At 48.4% G+C, this 16,834-nt stretch overlaps 1 protein-coding gene across 1 annotated transcript in view; it reads right to left on the bottom strand.

Moving 5' to 3' along the window:
- Nucleotides 1–16,791, bottom strand: part of CDH23 (cadherin related 23) — a 128,426-nt gene extending 111,635 nt beyond the window's left edge. Inside the window, exons 1-3 of the mRNA XM_052676613.1 lie at nt 16,623–16,791; nt 11,231–11,302; nt 9,341–9,418 (exon numbers count right to left, since the gene is read on the bottom strand). Of these exons, the coding sequence (XP_052532573.1) occupies nt 9,341–9,418; nt 11,231–11,302; nt 16,623–16,770 (298 nt within the window). The 5' untranslated portion in view covers nt 16,771–16,791. The remainder of the gene's footprint in view (nt 1–9,340; nt 9,419–11,230; nt 11,303–16,622) is intronic.
- Nucleotides 16,792–16,834: the final 43 nt, after the last annotated feature.

Raw genomic sequence — 16,834 nt, 5'->3', positions numbered from 1 at the left:
GAACTTGCACACCTTCCTGCCTTTTAGCTGGACCATGCTAAATGGGGTTGCTCCACATCACATTTTTAGGACCATAATAATCTCTCAGGAGCAGCACCAGTCACCCCTGCTTGCCTGCAGCTCCTCCCAGCCAGCCTGCATCTTTTGTGCCTCATGACCCATTGCCCAGGCTTACTGCAGGACTCCACCATCCCTTCTCACAGCTCACGGGGACTCTGATGGTGGCTAACAAAAGCAACAGATGAAAAGCAACTGCTAAACAGAAGGGAAACATTTGCTACCAAAGTCACATATGAAAAGCCACTGTCTTATTCACACATTAATAATAATAAAGATGTCAGACTGTCAGATAAGAAGTTAATCTCATTCAGAGCACAATTAAGGGTGCCATTAGCCAACCACCTGGGGCCACTTCTGCTTTTGCAGTGCAGTGGGTTTAGTAGATAACAGGCATGAGAGCAGGACAGATCTCCACACCAGACTATTGGCACCATTACGGGTAGCCCTAACAGGTCTGCGCTCCAGCCATGGCACCACGTATGTATTTTCTTACACCAAAGAGACTGCATGCAGGATTCCCCTTCTCCCCTCCCCCTTGCTGTCAGACTTGGGGGATGCTGCACATCTTTACGGTTTCTGCAAGAGCATCCCTTTGCAGTATGATGCTGTCTGCCTGGGAATTTTATTTTTCTCCCCTCACATCCACATGGAGCCTTAATTTATGACATTTCCACAACTCCGCTGAAGCACACGAATAATTGCTGCTGGCTGATGTGCTCTCTGCAGCCCTTCCCTCCCAGCTCCATATCTGACAGGTCTGCAGGCAGCATTAAGTTTTCAGTGCTTTCTGCATTGGGAATTCTTGCTCTGGCTGCAGTCCTTGCCATAGAGCTCAACAGAATCCAGAAGACAGCAGCAAGACCCTATAGGAGCATTACTGCCCCCCCCCCCCCCCCCAAAGCTCTCAAGCACCCAGTCTGTGCTTGGGAAATGCATTATTTGAATGAATGTCCCTTGCCAAAATGCACGCTCAGTGTAAACGCAAACCAGCAACCAGGCTGAAATTAGGGCACAGCGTACTTTTGTTAGTGAAAGGAGGGGTGATCTCCCACCTCAGGTATAACAGTCACTTAAAAAGCCAAATTCCTCCATTTTCAGGTAGTCAGCAAGAAACCCAGGACCAAATCGCCCTCCTACCTGGGAGTGCGACGGCAGATCGCCTGCACAATGCAGCACATGAGACTCACCAGAGCAGCCACTTGACAAAGCAGTGCAGATGAATGGAATAAAATTGAGTTACTAAGCATTAAATGTCAAGTGTTTGAAATCTTTCCCCCTTGCGTAAAGAGCAACATTAATAAATCTTTACGAGAAGGAACGTGGAGCGTATTCACTCTTTTGACCACCGCTGCAAATGGAGCAGATGTTTTCATTGAGTTGTCCAACAATGCTGTCTCGATCTTTCTTCCCCCGAGTGGTTGCAGTTAATTCCAAAGCCATCAATGCACGGGAGCGCTTTGACAGGAGGAACCAATTTATTAACTCCCGCTGCCAATCAAGCACATTAATGCAGCCGTCGCAGGAAGGGGCATTGGCACACAGCTGTGATAACATGGATACAAACCACAACGCCAAGGTGGTCACCCTGCATGTCCCCTGGTCCCAAAAGTCAAGGAAAAGACAACAAAAGTCAGGAACAAGCCACTGACACAATCAACGCAGCCCAGTTAGCACGGTTGGGTAGCTGAAGCAATGCACATATTGGCATGAGCTTCTTTATAGAAATAAGGATGTTTCTGCAAAGAAAAGGGTTAAATATTCTCAACACAGCTCATTGAGATGGGGGCAGCTTTATGTACTGATACTTCCCAACAGCAAGGTTTTTATTCGGCAGTGTCAGCACATGGCACGTATGCGTGTTTCCAGAATGGCTCTCTTCTACCTGCTTATTTTTGTACAGGAACGTGGGGGGTTTCTGTAATGGGCTAGCTGAATTTTCACATTTTCATTGCTTAAAATGACTGGAGCAGGTGAAGAGAAGCAAGACTTTTTTTTTTTTTTGGGGGGGGGGGGGGGAGTGGTGGTTTAGGGCTATTTTTTCCCTTTACCAGCAAGCAACAATCAGAAAGTAGTGGCAACAGGGAATAGTTTAAATGCTTTCATTGAAATATATATATATAGAGTAACATTTCTACAGCAACCAGTCACAAAATGTTTAATTAAAAGGTTAATATTTCACAAGGCTGGAAGTCAAACAGGTATAAAGATTCCAAAAGCATCTCTCACAGGATGCCTTTCCCAGCAGCGTTGTATTGCTGGACAGTGCCTTGAGCGGTTCCCCACCTTGCCTAGGAGCTGGACACGTGTCCCTGCACTAAGTCACTGCCAAGCCACCAGCATTCAAACTGCTGGATGCCAGCCCACCTTGAGGCCATTCACTCCCAGCAGCTGCCTCTTCACTGTGGCATTTTATTTTTTAAACTCACACAACCCAAATGTACGAAGCTCTCACTCTGGCAGAAGGCATAGGCATGGTTATTAAACTCTACAGTCTGGGCTTTTTGTTTTTTTTAAATCTGTCTAAAAATCCCATTGACTCAGGGAGGAAGCAGGTCACCTTCCCCAACCCTCTCCACCAAAACAACAATCATACATGCAGGTGTGCATCTCCCTACATTATGGGATCCTGGTTGCCCTTCAAACATTCCTACCTCCAAGAGATACGAATAACTTCCTGATTCGAATACACACACAAACTGAATACACAGATCACTGTATGACTTCAAGCTCTCTCATGCCACAGCACATCCTGAAGCCTCAGTGGATTAGGATCAAGGTGGAAGAGCCCAGATCAAAAAATGGCTTTTGGGGTGAATGAGACCACAAAGTCCATTCAACCCCTGCCGTGGGCTGGCTGCACCCCAGCAGCTCAGGCTGCCCAAGGCCCCATCCATGGCACTGTGCACCTCCAGGAATGGGGTACTCACAGCTCTGGGCAGCAGTGGCAGTGCTTCACCACTCTATGAGATAGCATGGATTAATGTTACCAAAGCCCTCCCAAACATACAAACCAAACCAGACCTCACTGCCATAAATATACATCTTCCTCTGCTGTTGTTAAAAGGGTTTGGCCAGAATGCAGGATCCTGTGCAACCCAACATGGCAAATCTAAGCCCGCAGACCGTTTAATGAAGTTGCCCATACCAAGGTTAATTCGTCCACATTGCAAATACACTTTCTGCCTTCTCTCTCCGTTCTTAGATGTAAGTATCGATGTTACTGCTTATTAGCAAAGCAAATAAGAAGATTTAAGTGATTGATGAAGTGATTAATTTAATAACTCAGGACTGAGGGTTTGGGGGGGACTTTTTTTTCCTTAAGTTTCCTGATGTTGGGAATAACTAATTACACAGCCTTCAGTTCATGCTAATAATGCTGTACTACCTAAAGCTCAGCAAACGGCTTTGTCAATAGACCTTCTAAGGACCAGCAGCAGGAAAAGGGTTTGCTAGGAAGCCTGAAATTCCTTTTCATCGGGCTGTGGGATGCATTCTTCAAATATTTGTTGTTCATTAGAGTTGTTACAGCACTTAGAAACAAACTCAGCTTTTGCAGAGCACTTATCAGCCCTGACCCAAGGAGCCTGCAAATCCAATTTTAGACAGCAAATAGTCATCAGAAGGTAATATTGCTTTCAATTAATCCCAAAAGTAAAGGCGATGTTCTTATGGCTTGGGCTTCTGCAGGAGAACATTCGCTCGCAGCCATGCCCGTAATGAAGCTTGCAGAACAGACTTCATATTCAAAAATATCTCAATCTTTCTCACAGCCAGAGCCCAGCACATTCATCTTGAATTATCCTTTGTAAAAGGCCAAATCAATTCTGCTGGCTGCACGCGGGCAGGCACGCGCTCCCCACCGGGCTGATGGGCAGGCAGGCACTCCCACTGCCAGCCCCAGGTGGCATCGCCATCCCATAGCAGCCACCTACCAGAGGGTGGGGAGGCAAAAGGATTTGAGGAAAAAGGAAACCTCGAGCCCTCTTGCACTGTTCTGGGCTCCTATGTCTTATAAACCTACACAATCTTGCAGGTATTCCTCAACACTGGTCTAACTAAAAACTTTAAAAAAAGCCAAAAGAAAGGGACAAATCCTTGAACGAGTGGATTGCAGCTGCTCCCCAAATGCTGTGTGTTTATGGAGCTGGGACAGGGAATGGTTCCAAGGCAGCAACTCACTTGCATGCTCCCATCTGAAAGGTTTCCGATTCCAGATTTGTGGAGCCGTTTCACTGCCTAAGTCAACAACAAACTACTGCCAAAAAAAAAAAAAGAAAGAAAGAAAAAGTAGAGGGATACTTTTCCTGCTTCCCAGCATGGCAAAGCCACTCAGCACAGCCAAGGTGGCAGAGGAGGTTGATAAGGTGTGGACAAAGCCAGCGAGCAGGCTGGAGGTTCAACCCTTCACACAGTGTGGATGGATCATGTCTATGGGGAAAGCAGATGGTGTCCTTAGCGAGACCACACCAGCCAAGTGCGCAGCCCCAGGAAGGAGGTTCCTAGCAGCACTGCTATAATGCCATCGCATTTTGCAAAGGCATCTTTCATGATGCCAACATTTCCTGAGAGCTGGGTTTTTGGAGAGCAGACCTACCGCAGTTTGTTCACCCTGCTCCTTTTGGTGAGTCAACCCTGGGCTCTGCAGCTATCCTCTGCACAACTATGCCCAGAGAGCTGCAAAATGGTTTAATCAGTTGGGAAGCAAACACTGGCACTCTGCTCTCGACATGTTTCCCTCCAGCTCTGCACCAGGCAGGTGCCACCACTGGTCACACAAGAGCCCAGCCGCAGTCCCCAGCAGATGCCTGCAGCTGTGGGATCAGGCAGGGCTTAGCACAAGCAGCCCGTGCTCAGATAACCCATATCTATGGCAGCAGCTTGAGCAGCCCGGCACCCCCAGGGACTCACCCGGGTGCCAAAGCATCTGGCTGCTCAGGATAGACTCCGAAAGTCTGGCATGGAGGAGGTGATTGCCTTGGAAACTACACAGTGCGTGAGGATGTGCTGCCTCCCTGTCCAAGGAATCCTTTGGTCCTCACAAGGGTGGACAATGGGGTCAGGTCATCCGCAGCCATCAGCAGGACATGCCGTCCCAGACCTGGAGAGACCAACAAGCACCCTGCCTGCTTAGCAGTGAATTCCCTTCTTGTAGAACAACTCACTCCCAAAAGGACTGCAAGTTCCCAAACTAGCCAGATTTTTATTTATTTTTACAAGCACTCCCACCCTGTTCCCAAAGCATGAGCTATTTGCAGCACTTTTACCAGCTCAGCAAAGTTCCACATAGAATCACAGAACCACTAATGATGGAAAAGACCTCAGATCACTAAGTCCAACCCCAGCCCATTCTCACCTGCTTACTGAGCCATGCTGCTCAGTGCCACATTTCCACTGTTTTTGAAAACCTTCTTGATAACACAGGAAAGGGGATTGCTGAGCCTTGTAATAAAATTGCTGTGGATTCCCCCCCTTTCATCCTGCACCACCCAACCCCAGCAGCTTTGCAGAAGTCAGTCCTTCAAATTCACCCTCCTCTTCCACTTTAAAACAACGTTATTCCAATGATGCTGAAATGTCATCCCTTTGATGAACGGGAAGCAGGATTGCTCTGGTTTGAGCGGTCCCTTTTGTCATGCAGTTTGGGAGGCAGTGAGGCATGAAAGCTTTCATAGAACTGCAGCTGAATTGAGAGAGGTGGACACAAGGCTGCTTAGGGACCCGACGTGACTGATATCTTCATTTCCGAAGCCCATCCTGCATAAAGTGAACCCATTTGCTGGCCAATTAAACCCTAGTCACTGCATGATACTATGATGACATTCCTTTAGGGGGACCCAAGCAGCTAAGCCCTGCAGCATCCAGAAAGCCCACACCACCTGCCCCAGAGGGAGCACCAAGAGCAGCTCTGGGAGTGACAGGGGTGCCCCGTCATCCTGACCCAAAACCCCATCTGAGGGAGCATCAGAACTCATCCTACAGAATGCTGGCATTACTTTGTGCCTCTTCAGAAGCAGAAGTATCATTTGAAGCAAGCCTGATGTTCTCCATTCCAATCCTCACCTCCAGTCTGCAAAGAGGAGACCCCATCATGGACCTCCATTTCTTACAGGGATAGTAGCAAGTACACATACCCAAAGCTACAGAAGCCACAGCAGATTTGCCGTTCTTCTGCTTGCAGACCCACCTTCTGATGAACCCAGGGCTACAGAAATGCCACCACTTCTATGTGCCAATGAGCCAGAGTCCTCCAGCATTTTGCCCAGCATTGATATCTATGCTGCTCTCCATTACCTATGGCCCTCTCTAATGTGTGGCATTAAATGAAATGGCCCTTGGAATGATTTTGCTCAAGGCAGTGAGTAGTGCAATAAAGACAGACAGCTCCTCTCCCACAAGCTCTCCCTCCAAGGGCTGTTAACCAGCTATTACTTCTACTTTTGGAGCAAAACACTACGCTTTGGCTACTCTGATGCCTGTTGCTCCATTTCTTCCAATGCACCAGATTAAATCAGCAGGGGGAGGGTTTAAAAAGCAGCAAAGCTCTCCCCCTGCACACAGTTGCCCATGCATCCGTGACATCCCCAGCACCACATCTCCCCCTCCATGCCCCAACCACCCAGCCCATCATTATCCCTCCCCCTATCCAGGCTTCCCCTGGCTCTCCACTCCCGACTCAATGGCACTCTCTCTCCTTCAGCTCACGTTTCCTATTCCCAATGCTCCCGTCCGGCGCTCCCCCTCTGCCTGTGTGTGTGTTTCATTACTTCTGGGTGAAATAGCTGACTAGAGGGTCACTCCACCTGAAAATTGCTCTCCCCGGACCTAAATGAAACAGATGGGCATTGATGATGTTTTCAGAGGAATTAATCAGCCCGGACTGGCGGCTGCGCCGGCAGCTCCATAGTCCCAATCTCACCTAATGAATTCCGAGTTCTCTGTCTTAATAGCTCCTGACAAGACTAATTTACTCCTGTAAGTGATTAGAGGGGGGAACGATCTCTTAATTGTTGCTTAAGATTCCTCTAGGCGTCACATGCAGTGAGTGGGGATGCTCACTTTGTATGAGGTGTCCTGTGCCTGGGCACATCAAAAGATGTGAAGAGGGCTGCAAGGAGGTACACAGCCAGGGCTGCCCTAGTAAGGGAAGGATTTGCTCTGTACAGGGACAGCTGAACGCTGCATCCACATCCCTAGCACTGAGAACAGGAACTGGGATGCTGAGGATGCTGCAGGAGGGTACCAAGACCAGGTGGGAGCTTCAGACCTGGCTCAGCATGTGGCAGTGACCTTTTTTATTCCAGCATCGTCTGCAGCAAGCATTCACTCAATGCCACGGTGATGAGTGCTTCTCAAAAACCTCAAGAAGCCATGGGCTCTTTCCAGCACCGCTACATGCCCCCAGCTGGGGTACAAGAAAGGTACTGCCAGGTCATGCTTTTTTTCCTGTCAGTTAAGAACCTTCACTCTGAAAATATCTACCAACAGCAAAATAAAACAAAACAAGCACTTTGTCAACAGTTTCAAGGTTGATGTTTCCCTCTGGTGCATCTGGAACCAAAATCCCAGAGCACCAATATCCTTAAGAGTGAATTTCATTTCTGTTCAGTGTAATACAGAGTTTAGGAAAAATAAAAAATAAAAATCAGGCCCAAATATAATGCCAGGAACAACTTTATACGCACAATCTCTCGCTGGAAAATAGACTTTCAGAAATCTCCAGTCATTTTTCACCAGAAGAGAAGTTCCGTCAAACTCCTGTAAGGTGTTTCAAGCTCAACTACTCCAAGAGCCACACTTGGTCAGGAAGCGTTCCCATTAACCTGCTCCCAACCAGCTCCCACTCCTACATCCACACAGCTGCTTTCTTTCCTGTAGCTCCCTCAAGCCATGCTATGATTTTGCGGAGCCCTCCAATCCGAGAGCTCTGGTGAGGATCTGAGCACAGCAAGAACAGTTGTTGAGGATGCTGCTCAAGGTGGTAGATGGAGGTAGGAGCACATGAGAAGGGGCCTCCATCTACTTCTGGCCACCCTTCTGTAGTTGCTCATGAGGGCTTCCAATCAATTCCTCCAGCATTAAAGGCCCGTCATGAGCACTGATTGAAGAGCACAAGCTTAATGGACTGAGAGTCTGGAAAAAGGCTGAGAACGATCAGGTCGATTTCTGCATTTACTTCAGACCAATCACTACCTAAATAAAGAAATAAAAAATAAGGTACACGTGCCAATCAAATGATGACCAAGATGGTTTTTTTTTTTTTTTTTTTTTTTTCTTTCAAGGGCACCAACACATACACGCGTGGATGTGCACCACAACCTTGCCCAAATTCCCAGGCATCCAGCAGTGCATTTGAGATGCTGCATGCTCAGGTATTTGCAGGAGGAAATGAGGAACAGAGAATGAAGCGCTGGCACAGTGAGCGCTTCCCCATTTAAACTCATCCATCCCTGCTTGGGGAGACTCAATCCCTCACTGCCTTGCCTCACTTTGGGCCATCCATGCCTTCAAAACTTGTACAACTCCTTCCTTCTGCCCTCTTCCAGAAAGTTCTTCCCAGCAAGCCTCCATTCCCAAAGCCTTTGTCCCTCTGTGGCAAGGTCCAGCAGCACGGATGGTTCCAGCCATGGTGCTGGGTCCAGGACATCACCATGTCACCTGACCACATGGACCACAGCCAGAGCCAAGGACACTGAACTTGCCCTGATGGTCATCAGGTGCTGCAGTGCCACTGTGAACTGTCCCAAAGGGGCAAAGGCACTGAGGCTCCTCTCAGTGCTTTTAATCATGACCTACATCTGGAGATCTTATTTCCATCCATATGCATTAAATGCATCCAGAGCTCACTGCTGCCAGACTCGCCCATCTGCTTATAGCAGTAGGTCCCACAGCACAACACAATCCTTCCCCACGTGGATGGGAAAAGATCCCATCCTGCACCACATTGAGTAATTAGCTAAGTAACAACCACAGAAGCAAGAAACAACCACCACAGAAGCAAGAAATGGGCCTAAGCTTCCCATGCACAGAGCATTTGGGACATGCTCCCAAGCATGGAGAAGACCTAATCAAAAGCATTCTAGTCTCCAAAGGCAGCCAGAAAGAACAAGGCAAAACTTCAGCCCCAGCTGGTAGTATGAACCCATGGGCAAAAAAAAACCAAAACACCAACTCTCAACCAACCAGTAATGATCAAATCTAATCACTTTTTAATTATTACTACTACTTAAAATCTTGTCTAACGTTGGGTTAGCTAAACCAGCCAGCAACACACAGCACTTACCCACAGGCGTGTCCTCATTGATCAGCAGGTAGGTGTCAAAGAAGTAGTTTATGAAGTAGGGTAGCCGGTTGCCCTGACCTGGGAAAGGAAAAAGAACAAGGAGTTATTTCAGCAGTCAGGAGAATTATTTTGCAGGCAGGAGAATCTTGGGGCTCAGGGACAGGCTGGTGGGGGATCATATGTGGCTGTGCTTGGGATGGTGAGGGACACCCCTAGACCACAGCTGGTAGATAGAAGAGGAGCAGAGATGGCTTCTACAGTAGTCATGAGCATGTTTGTTTGTTTGTTTCTTTTTAAGTAGTTTTCTTGGGAAGAGGCAAAAGGGGATGGTGACAGAGGGCAGGGCAGGTTTAATGAGAAGGTGTTGGGATGGTGAGCGTGAAGAAGGTGATGTATTGCTGAGAACAAGTGGAGAGCAAGAAAACTCAACACCCTCGAGGTGATGAAGGGAGGCGAGGAGATGGATGATGCTTTGGCAGGTTAAAGAAACAACAGGAAAGTGTCCCTTCAAAGCCCAGATTAACACAGGAACAGTCTCAAAGCAAGTGTGATCTGCTCTCATGTGCCCCAAATCCCTCTCAAGGGAAAAACACTGTGGGCATGGAAGAAGGACACAGCTTGGGCTCCTCTTGGGCTCCCCTTATAACACAGGGCTGACCATAGCCGAGAGCTGGGAAAAGCTGGAGGTGGGACCTGGCTTTGGACTGCAAATTCCAGGAAAGCTGTCACCTTCCTCCATGCTCCTGTAATCCAAGAGCTTCTCCAGGTGGCACCGGCCAGTTCCAAGGGACAGCAATGAAGATGAGTTTAGAAGAGCGCAGCCAATGCTCTCCAAATTGCCTCCAAATTGCCTTTCTTTGCCCCTTGCAGAGCAGTGACAGGGCAGTAAGCCACCGAGGCTACATGCATTCCATACAGCGCCACAGAGATTGACTGCGCCTGTCAGTCGCTGTGAACGTCCTACACCAGGCGTGCAATCAGGCTGCCAATCTGGCTGAGCCATCTTGAGGCTCCAGGAGGGGAATAAAGCACTCACTGCAAAGGGCACTGTGCTATCAAGTGGACACATGCTCGCTATTGTTTATCAGCGAGCACCACACGAGCAAACACCCCTGCAGCCCCCTCCAAGGCAGCTGGGGGTTAGCCCATTTCTGCAACAATCCCAATTTTCACGGAGCTTTGCTCTGTGTTTTGTACTCACACACCCTGCCAGAGCTCCCGAGGAGATCGGGAGCATCCATCACACCCCATGTCCACACGCCCTGAGCTCTTCCCCCTCCTGCAAGCTGGCATTTGCTCCAGATGGAAATACAGGAGAGGCTGTGCAGTTCATGGAGGAGTTATTTCCCACACAGCATACATTACAGCACTGCTCAGGTAATAATTTTGCTGCTGAAAGCACAGGGAGAGTCCTGCCACGTGTTACAGAAATACCTCTGCTGTTAAGCAGCTTGCAGGCTTCTGGTTCACGTCCTTGCCTTTTGTCTGCTTTCTTATGCATCCTTGCATAAGATGATCTGTCACTAGCTGTGACCTCTTAGGCACACACATGGAAATTGCCAAGATCTTCCCTCTCCAATGCACCAGGAGCAGGTACCACTATTGGGGTCACCTGCACATCACCCTCTCCCTCCTCTCATCCCACTTGCCCTCTTCAGAAAGGGACATTGATGTAAGACCAGGCAAGGTGAGGTCTTCTAGAGAATAATTTGTCACATTGCCAAGTGGGGGCAGAGGAAGCAAAAGGAGAACCCCAAGGTTTTCTGGGGATTCCACCACGCCTACAAACCCACGTGGTGGCAGAACAGACAGCTACTTGGCAAACAGCTAGCAGCCAGCACATGGGTTGGATTCCAACCACAGCACTCAGCAACCACAAGCTTCACTTACCCAGAGGGATCAGCTCCAAGACCAGGAGGGACAGCAGAAGGTTGCTGGCAGCAATGCAACGCTTCATTGTTCCTGCCAAAAAAGCAGCTCACGTCAAGCCCAGCATATCACAGATATTGTCTCATGCTCCCAAAGCAGGCTCAGGGACACAGCTGGCACAACACACACAGATCACTATTTTGTAAATGCTCAGCTTCCAAGCAGAACATGCCACCCAGAACCCCCCCCCAGCACATCAGGGGAGCTAAGGAACCAGCAGCACTTCTGTACTACATTGGGTTCCTTCAAGCTCAGCTGTCTGCTCACATAGGACACAGTTCCAGGATGGACTCAACAGTGCCAGCAAAGGGCCACGCTGGCTTAAAATTGAAAGAGAGGAGGTTTATATTAGATGTTAGGGAGAAATCTTCACTCAGAAGGTGGTGAGGCACTGGCACTGCTGCCCAGAGCTGTAGGTGCCCCATCTCTGAATGTGCCCAGAGCCACGCACACCTCTCAAATCAGTAGGGCAGCTGCAGAACCAGAAGCAGACCTGCCCACATCCTGCTTTGCTCTAGGATTTCCTCCTCTTTTCATCCCGTCACCACCCTCAGAGCATCAGGGTACTCAGTCCCAGCCTGGCATGAAGGGCTGGATGCTTCTCAGAAGCTTCAGAGTAATTGCTACATGTTTTTCATTTTTACTGATAGAAATGTCAGAGAAGACAGTTCAGTTCATAACTCTGTCACCATCTTAGCAGAAAGGGCCTTAAATTCCCATTTCTTCAGCTATTTCCCCACAAGAGAGGTTTCAGGAGAAGGGATGCACAGTCAGGAAAGACAGCACATTTGGGACCCTCAGCACAAGCCCAAGGAGAGAGCTGGGGTCCCTACATCCACACAGACAGAGCTGCCACCCCAATCACTGCCCAAATGGAGTGTTTGAGCCCCTCTGCATTCAGCAGTACAAAAACACTATTGAGAAAAACACTAACTTTCTGCTAAAATAGCACTGCTATAAGCTCAGGTGAGCAAAAACATTATTCCCTGGCTTCACAGACCACATTTAAAAAGCAACAGGGCGGTGGAAAAACAATTTGCGTGATGGAAAACTAAAGGCAGCTGACAGCATCCCTTTTGAGTGCCACGATAAATCTAAATATTGTACATTCCAAGTCAGTCACTTCATTATGTAAGTAATTGCCTGAAATGTCATTTTGATTTTTGTCTGTCTTCATTAATGCTGCAGCTCTTCACCGGCTCTCAGAGGCAGTTCACTCCGATACTGCAGATTTCGGAACAGGCTTGAGGGATCTCGGGGGAGAACTTCAAAACTTGTGACTAGGAGCATATTAAATCACACCTTCTGCCTGGAAGAGGCTCTGTGTAGGAAGCATTCGGAGCAACACCCGACATAATGTCTCTGGGCAAGTAATCTCTAGGAATTTACTGTGGTCTCCCGGCTGCAAAAGCACTGATGTTAAAGCAGAGAGCTCCCAGCCCGCTGGCAAGTGCTCCCCACGGCACGGGAAGCGGCAGACAAAACTGTATTAATAGAATGCAGATGCAAGCTGGAGGAGGTTCTCCTGCTAGAACACTGTCTGCAGAGGACTTGAGCACTTGCAAGTTCAGCTTCAGCCTGGCACCACTTTTGCAACCCAGAAAGAACCACACAGAGTCCCTCATATACATAGCACAGCTTTTGGAATTGTCCCACCTGTTAACCCAGGAGGAGCTGCAGCAGAGCCCAGCAGTGCATATCCAGCAGGATTTAAACCAAGCAATATTGGCAGCCTCTGTGAAACACTGACTGGACTCAGCACATTGCTCTCAGGGTGCTTGAATGCTGGCTTCCAGGCCATGCACCTGCACTGGTTGTTTTGAAGTGTACTGTTAGGGTGCTTGCATAGGAGAACGCTGTGCACGCACACAAAACACACTGAGCATCCTTAATTGACTCCACTGTGTCCTGCTGCCAGAGTTGCTCTTTCATTCAAGGTGCTGGTGTTGGTAAGTGGGCTCCAAATCCAGAGCCCCTTTCTCCCTGTCCTGGTAAGGAGACATGGCAAGAGGGAACGCACATGGGTGAAACCCTCCTAAAAACCACTGCAAGAGGAAAGCGAGCCCCAGGGTGAGCATCCACTGCCCTTCCTTTATGCATCACCACTGACCAGACCCAACCCTTGCAAGCATCAGTATCAAGCCTCAACCCCAGTACTGCCTGCAACACGTCCTGCTTTCTCCATTGTGCTGCTCCACCACAAGCAGCATTGTTAAAAAAAAAAAAAAAAAAAGTTGATCCCTAATTTTTTTTTTTTTTTTTAACTGACTTCTTAGCCAGGTCTTCACAATAAGTGTAATTCCATGTGTTGACTTGAGCAGTACACAAATCATAATTCCTAAAAATAACAAATGGCAGAATAGGGTAATCAGAAGTAAATTGATATTGATAAATAAGCTTTTCTCCTGCGCAGTAGGTGGTTTATTTTAATCTAATGAGTTTTATATTTTCTGAGCTTTCAGATTCCATGATGAAGAGCCGTCCGCACCAGAATTACGGAGTGCTTGGAAATATTGTAATTTTATGGCTCATTTTGTCAGGACTCTTGAAAATGAGATTTGTTCCCAGAAAAAAAAAAAAATTGCCCCTTTTTTTTATTATTATTCTCTTCCCTGTGGTGAGGGGAAAAATTCCCTTGTTAAATAAACACAGGGTTGTCCGTTGGGTAGGGACGCACAGCTGCCACTACTTTCCTCTACCAGAGTCTGCAGAGAAGCTCCCAGTGTCTGCAGCAGCTCATTCCTTTCTCCAAGCAAGGAAGTGGAATATTTTTATTTGCTTTTCCAGTAGGAAACAAGCACTAGCTACAAAACATATTGTTTAACTGAAAGATCTAGATTAAAAGAAAACACTGTGTTTGAGCAGAAGCTTCTGTATCTTGCTCCACAGAAGAAAACTTTGTCATAGTTGGAAGTGCTGAACTTGAGTTCATGTTTTACCCCAGCTGCAAGTGAAATCACAAGTGCCGTAACACAGCCCCAATAGCCACACGGGTTTGTGCAAGCAGAACACTCCAGCTGCACGACTGCAGAGCATCATCTGGTAGCACAGCATTACAAGTCTGAGTATCACATTCACTGCCTCGTTCATGCAATGTTAATAACACCTCTGGGTCTTTGGAACATGGCACATCACCCCACTGAGGCATAGCCACCTGTCCTGCCATACTTAAAGGCAGCTTCTCTTGCGGGCAGGCAAAAGAAACAGATAGGGCAGCACTGAGTCCCCAGCAGTGGTTGCTACGCTGCCTATGGTGACCGGTTTCCCATCATAAAGCCTTGGCAAACTGGAGCAACAGTGGCACACTGGGATGAGGCACAGGGGCTGGCACCGGCAGGGATGTGGCTCGGTGGTGATAGGCTGATGGTTGGACTAACTGAGCTTAGAGGTCTTTTCCAACCTTTATGATTCTATAACCAGAGCCCAGCTCACAGAGCACATACAACATGGTTTCCACACAATGGGAGTTTCTCTCCAGACTCAGTCCCAAAGAGCAGAGGACAAAGCAGCAAGAGGAAAGGTTCTGAGGGTCTGACCCAAATCTGCTGGGCAATGGGGGCTAAATGTGTCCTGCTCATGCCCTGCTCAGAAGGGAAGACAACTGTGAAATGCAAATGAAAATAACACTTCCATCTAAGTGCTCCACACACGTGCAGAAAAACAAATACTCCCAGTTTGCACATGCTATGTGACAGTTACTTGAGCAAAAATGCTATTCCAGCCCCATGTTACAACGCGCTGGGGTTGCCAGACCATGGAGATCTGCAAGGCTTGAATGAGCCTTGTGGAAACCACCGAGATTCCCCATCTCAGCCACACAACCCACAAGGTAAAATAGGACCCTGCAGCAATGCAAGCAGGAAGGCACAAATTATAAATATTTTTTATTATTTGTAGGTCATAGAAGCCCCAAACTAACCCTTGTCCTGTAGCATTGCTGGAATTCTTCTTGTGGGACGCTGTAAGGGGAAAAGGGAGGAGCGCTGGGGTGCACTTTGTAACATTTGTGCTCACGGATCACAAGCATTAAAGCACAGCCTACACCCAGGCACACTGCTGCAGAGCAGGACTGCAGGCAGCTGGGTCGCTTCTACCCTAACAAGAGGCAACAACCCCATTCACAAAGCATTAGCACTCCAGACCATCTGTGCAGCACATTTAAGAAACTTGATGAATGGAGCCCTTTTTTGGAAGTCCCCAGTGCCATGGCTGCTTCCTCCTGAGGAAGTTTTGCCTTTCCCTGCCCACCTTGCCAGACTGGGCACTGCCCCATAGCAGTGGGAGCCCCTCCTCATGCCATCTACCTGATGCTTCCAGGTGGAGCCCTGGAGTGGGGGAGACAGGCATCCCCCGGGCAGAGCTGGGTGCCCTTCCCAGCCCTGCTGCAACATACCGTTGGGCTCCCAGCTCCCACTTATCTTGCAAACATTCCTCACAATTATCACAAAAAAAAGGGGAAAAAAAACAAACAAACAAACAAAAAAAAAACCACAACAATTTAAAAAAAGTGGAGACAATCAATTTCTACAGTTTCTCATAAAGGGAGTGTTACAATTTAGCATTAAAACAACTTGCCGTTCTTTCCTGACACAATCTCGACTTTGTGCTACGAAACAGTTTGGCTTCACAACGCTGGGGAGGGAGGGGGTGGAAAGAGAAAAACATGACTGTGAAGGGATTTCCTCCCTTCCCTCCCAGGGGAAGGAGAAATGGCAATGTTACATCTCCCTCCCCCAGAACAGCCGCCTGGATTTCAACAAATACATGCTTCCCATGGGAATGCCACCGGGCGCATGACATGCTCCAGCCCCATCCCGTGCTGCTCTCAAGCTCCGGAGCTGCATACATGCAGAGATATCCCAGCACGGTGCACTGGGAAGGGCCAGGAGCACTGTGGGGACATCTGCTGTGCCCATGGGACCTGCCACCAGGTGGGCTTTGGTGGCTTCACAAACACAGGCAATAAACCACTGCAAGCACAGCATAAAAACTTCCCATTCCAGCAGAGCACCCCCAGAATGACACCGTCAAGCCACTGGAGAAATTATAAAGGTTAGAAAAGCCCTGTCAGCTCATGCAGCCCACCCCCCTCAGTGCCACATCTCCAAGGCTTTGCAACACCTTCAGGGACAGTGACTCCCTCACCTTCCCCGTTCCATAAAAAGAAAATCGACAGCCAGCAACAAAAATGCAAAAACAAATAACTGTTGCCTTCTCCTACAGCATCTTCATTAGTCCCCCTTCTCATTCTCAGATCCTCACTACGCTAATATAAATTTGTCCGATTAAATGCCGACAACAAAGCCCCGCACCTGTAACCCCCAATTGCAACTGGGCACAGACTGCAATTTACCTCCCCGTGGCATCCTGAACCTCTCTCCGTGGATCGGAACAGAAGGACCGGTGCTGTCCAGATCAAACAACAGCAGGGAGACGCTGTCCCTGCCACAACCGGGGCTCCGTGGAAGGCAGCCCGATGCCATGCATCCGGCTGCTTTCATGGGGACCAGCCCTCCCTCACGAAGTTTGAGCGTTTTCTTTAAATAAAGCGGGATGCGTGCGGGG

The sequence above is a fragment of the Tympanuchus pallidicinctus genome, unplaced genomic scaffold (genome assembly GCF_026119805.1).
Source record: "Tympanuchus pallidicinctus isolate F22 unplaced genomic scaffold, pur_lepc_1.0 scaffold16, whole genome shotgun sequence".
NCBI lineage: Eukaryota > Metazoa > Chordata > Aves > Galliformes > Phasianidae > Tympanuchus > Tympanuchus pallidicinctus.
This window is presented reverse-complemented; position numbering and strand designations above follow the sequence as displayed.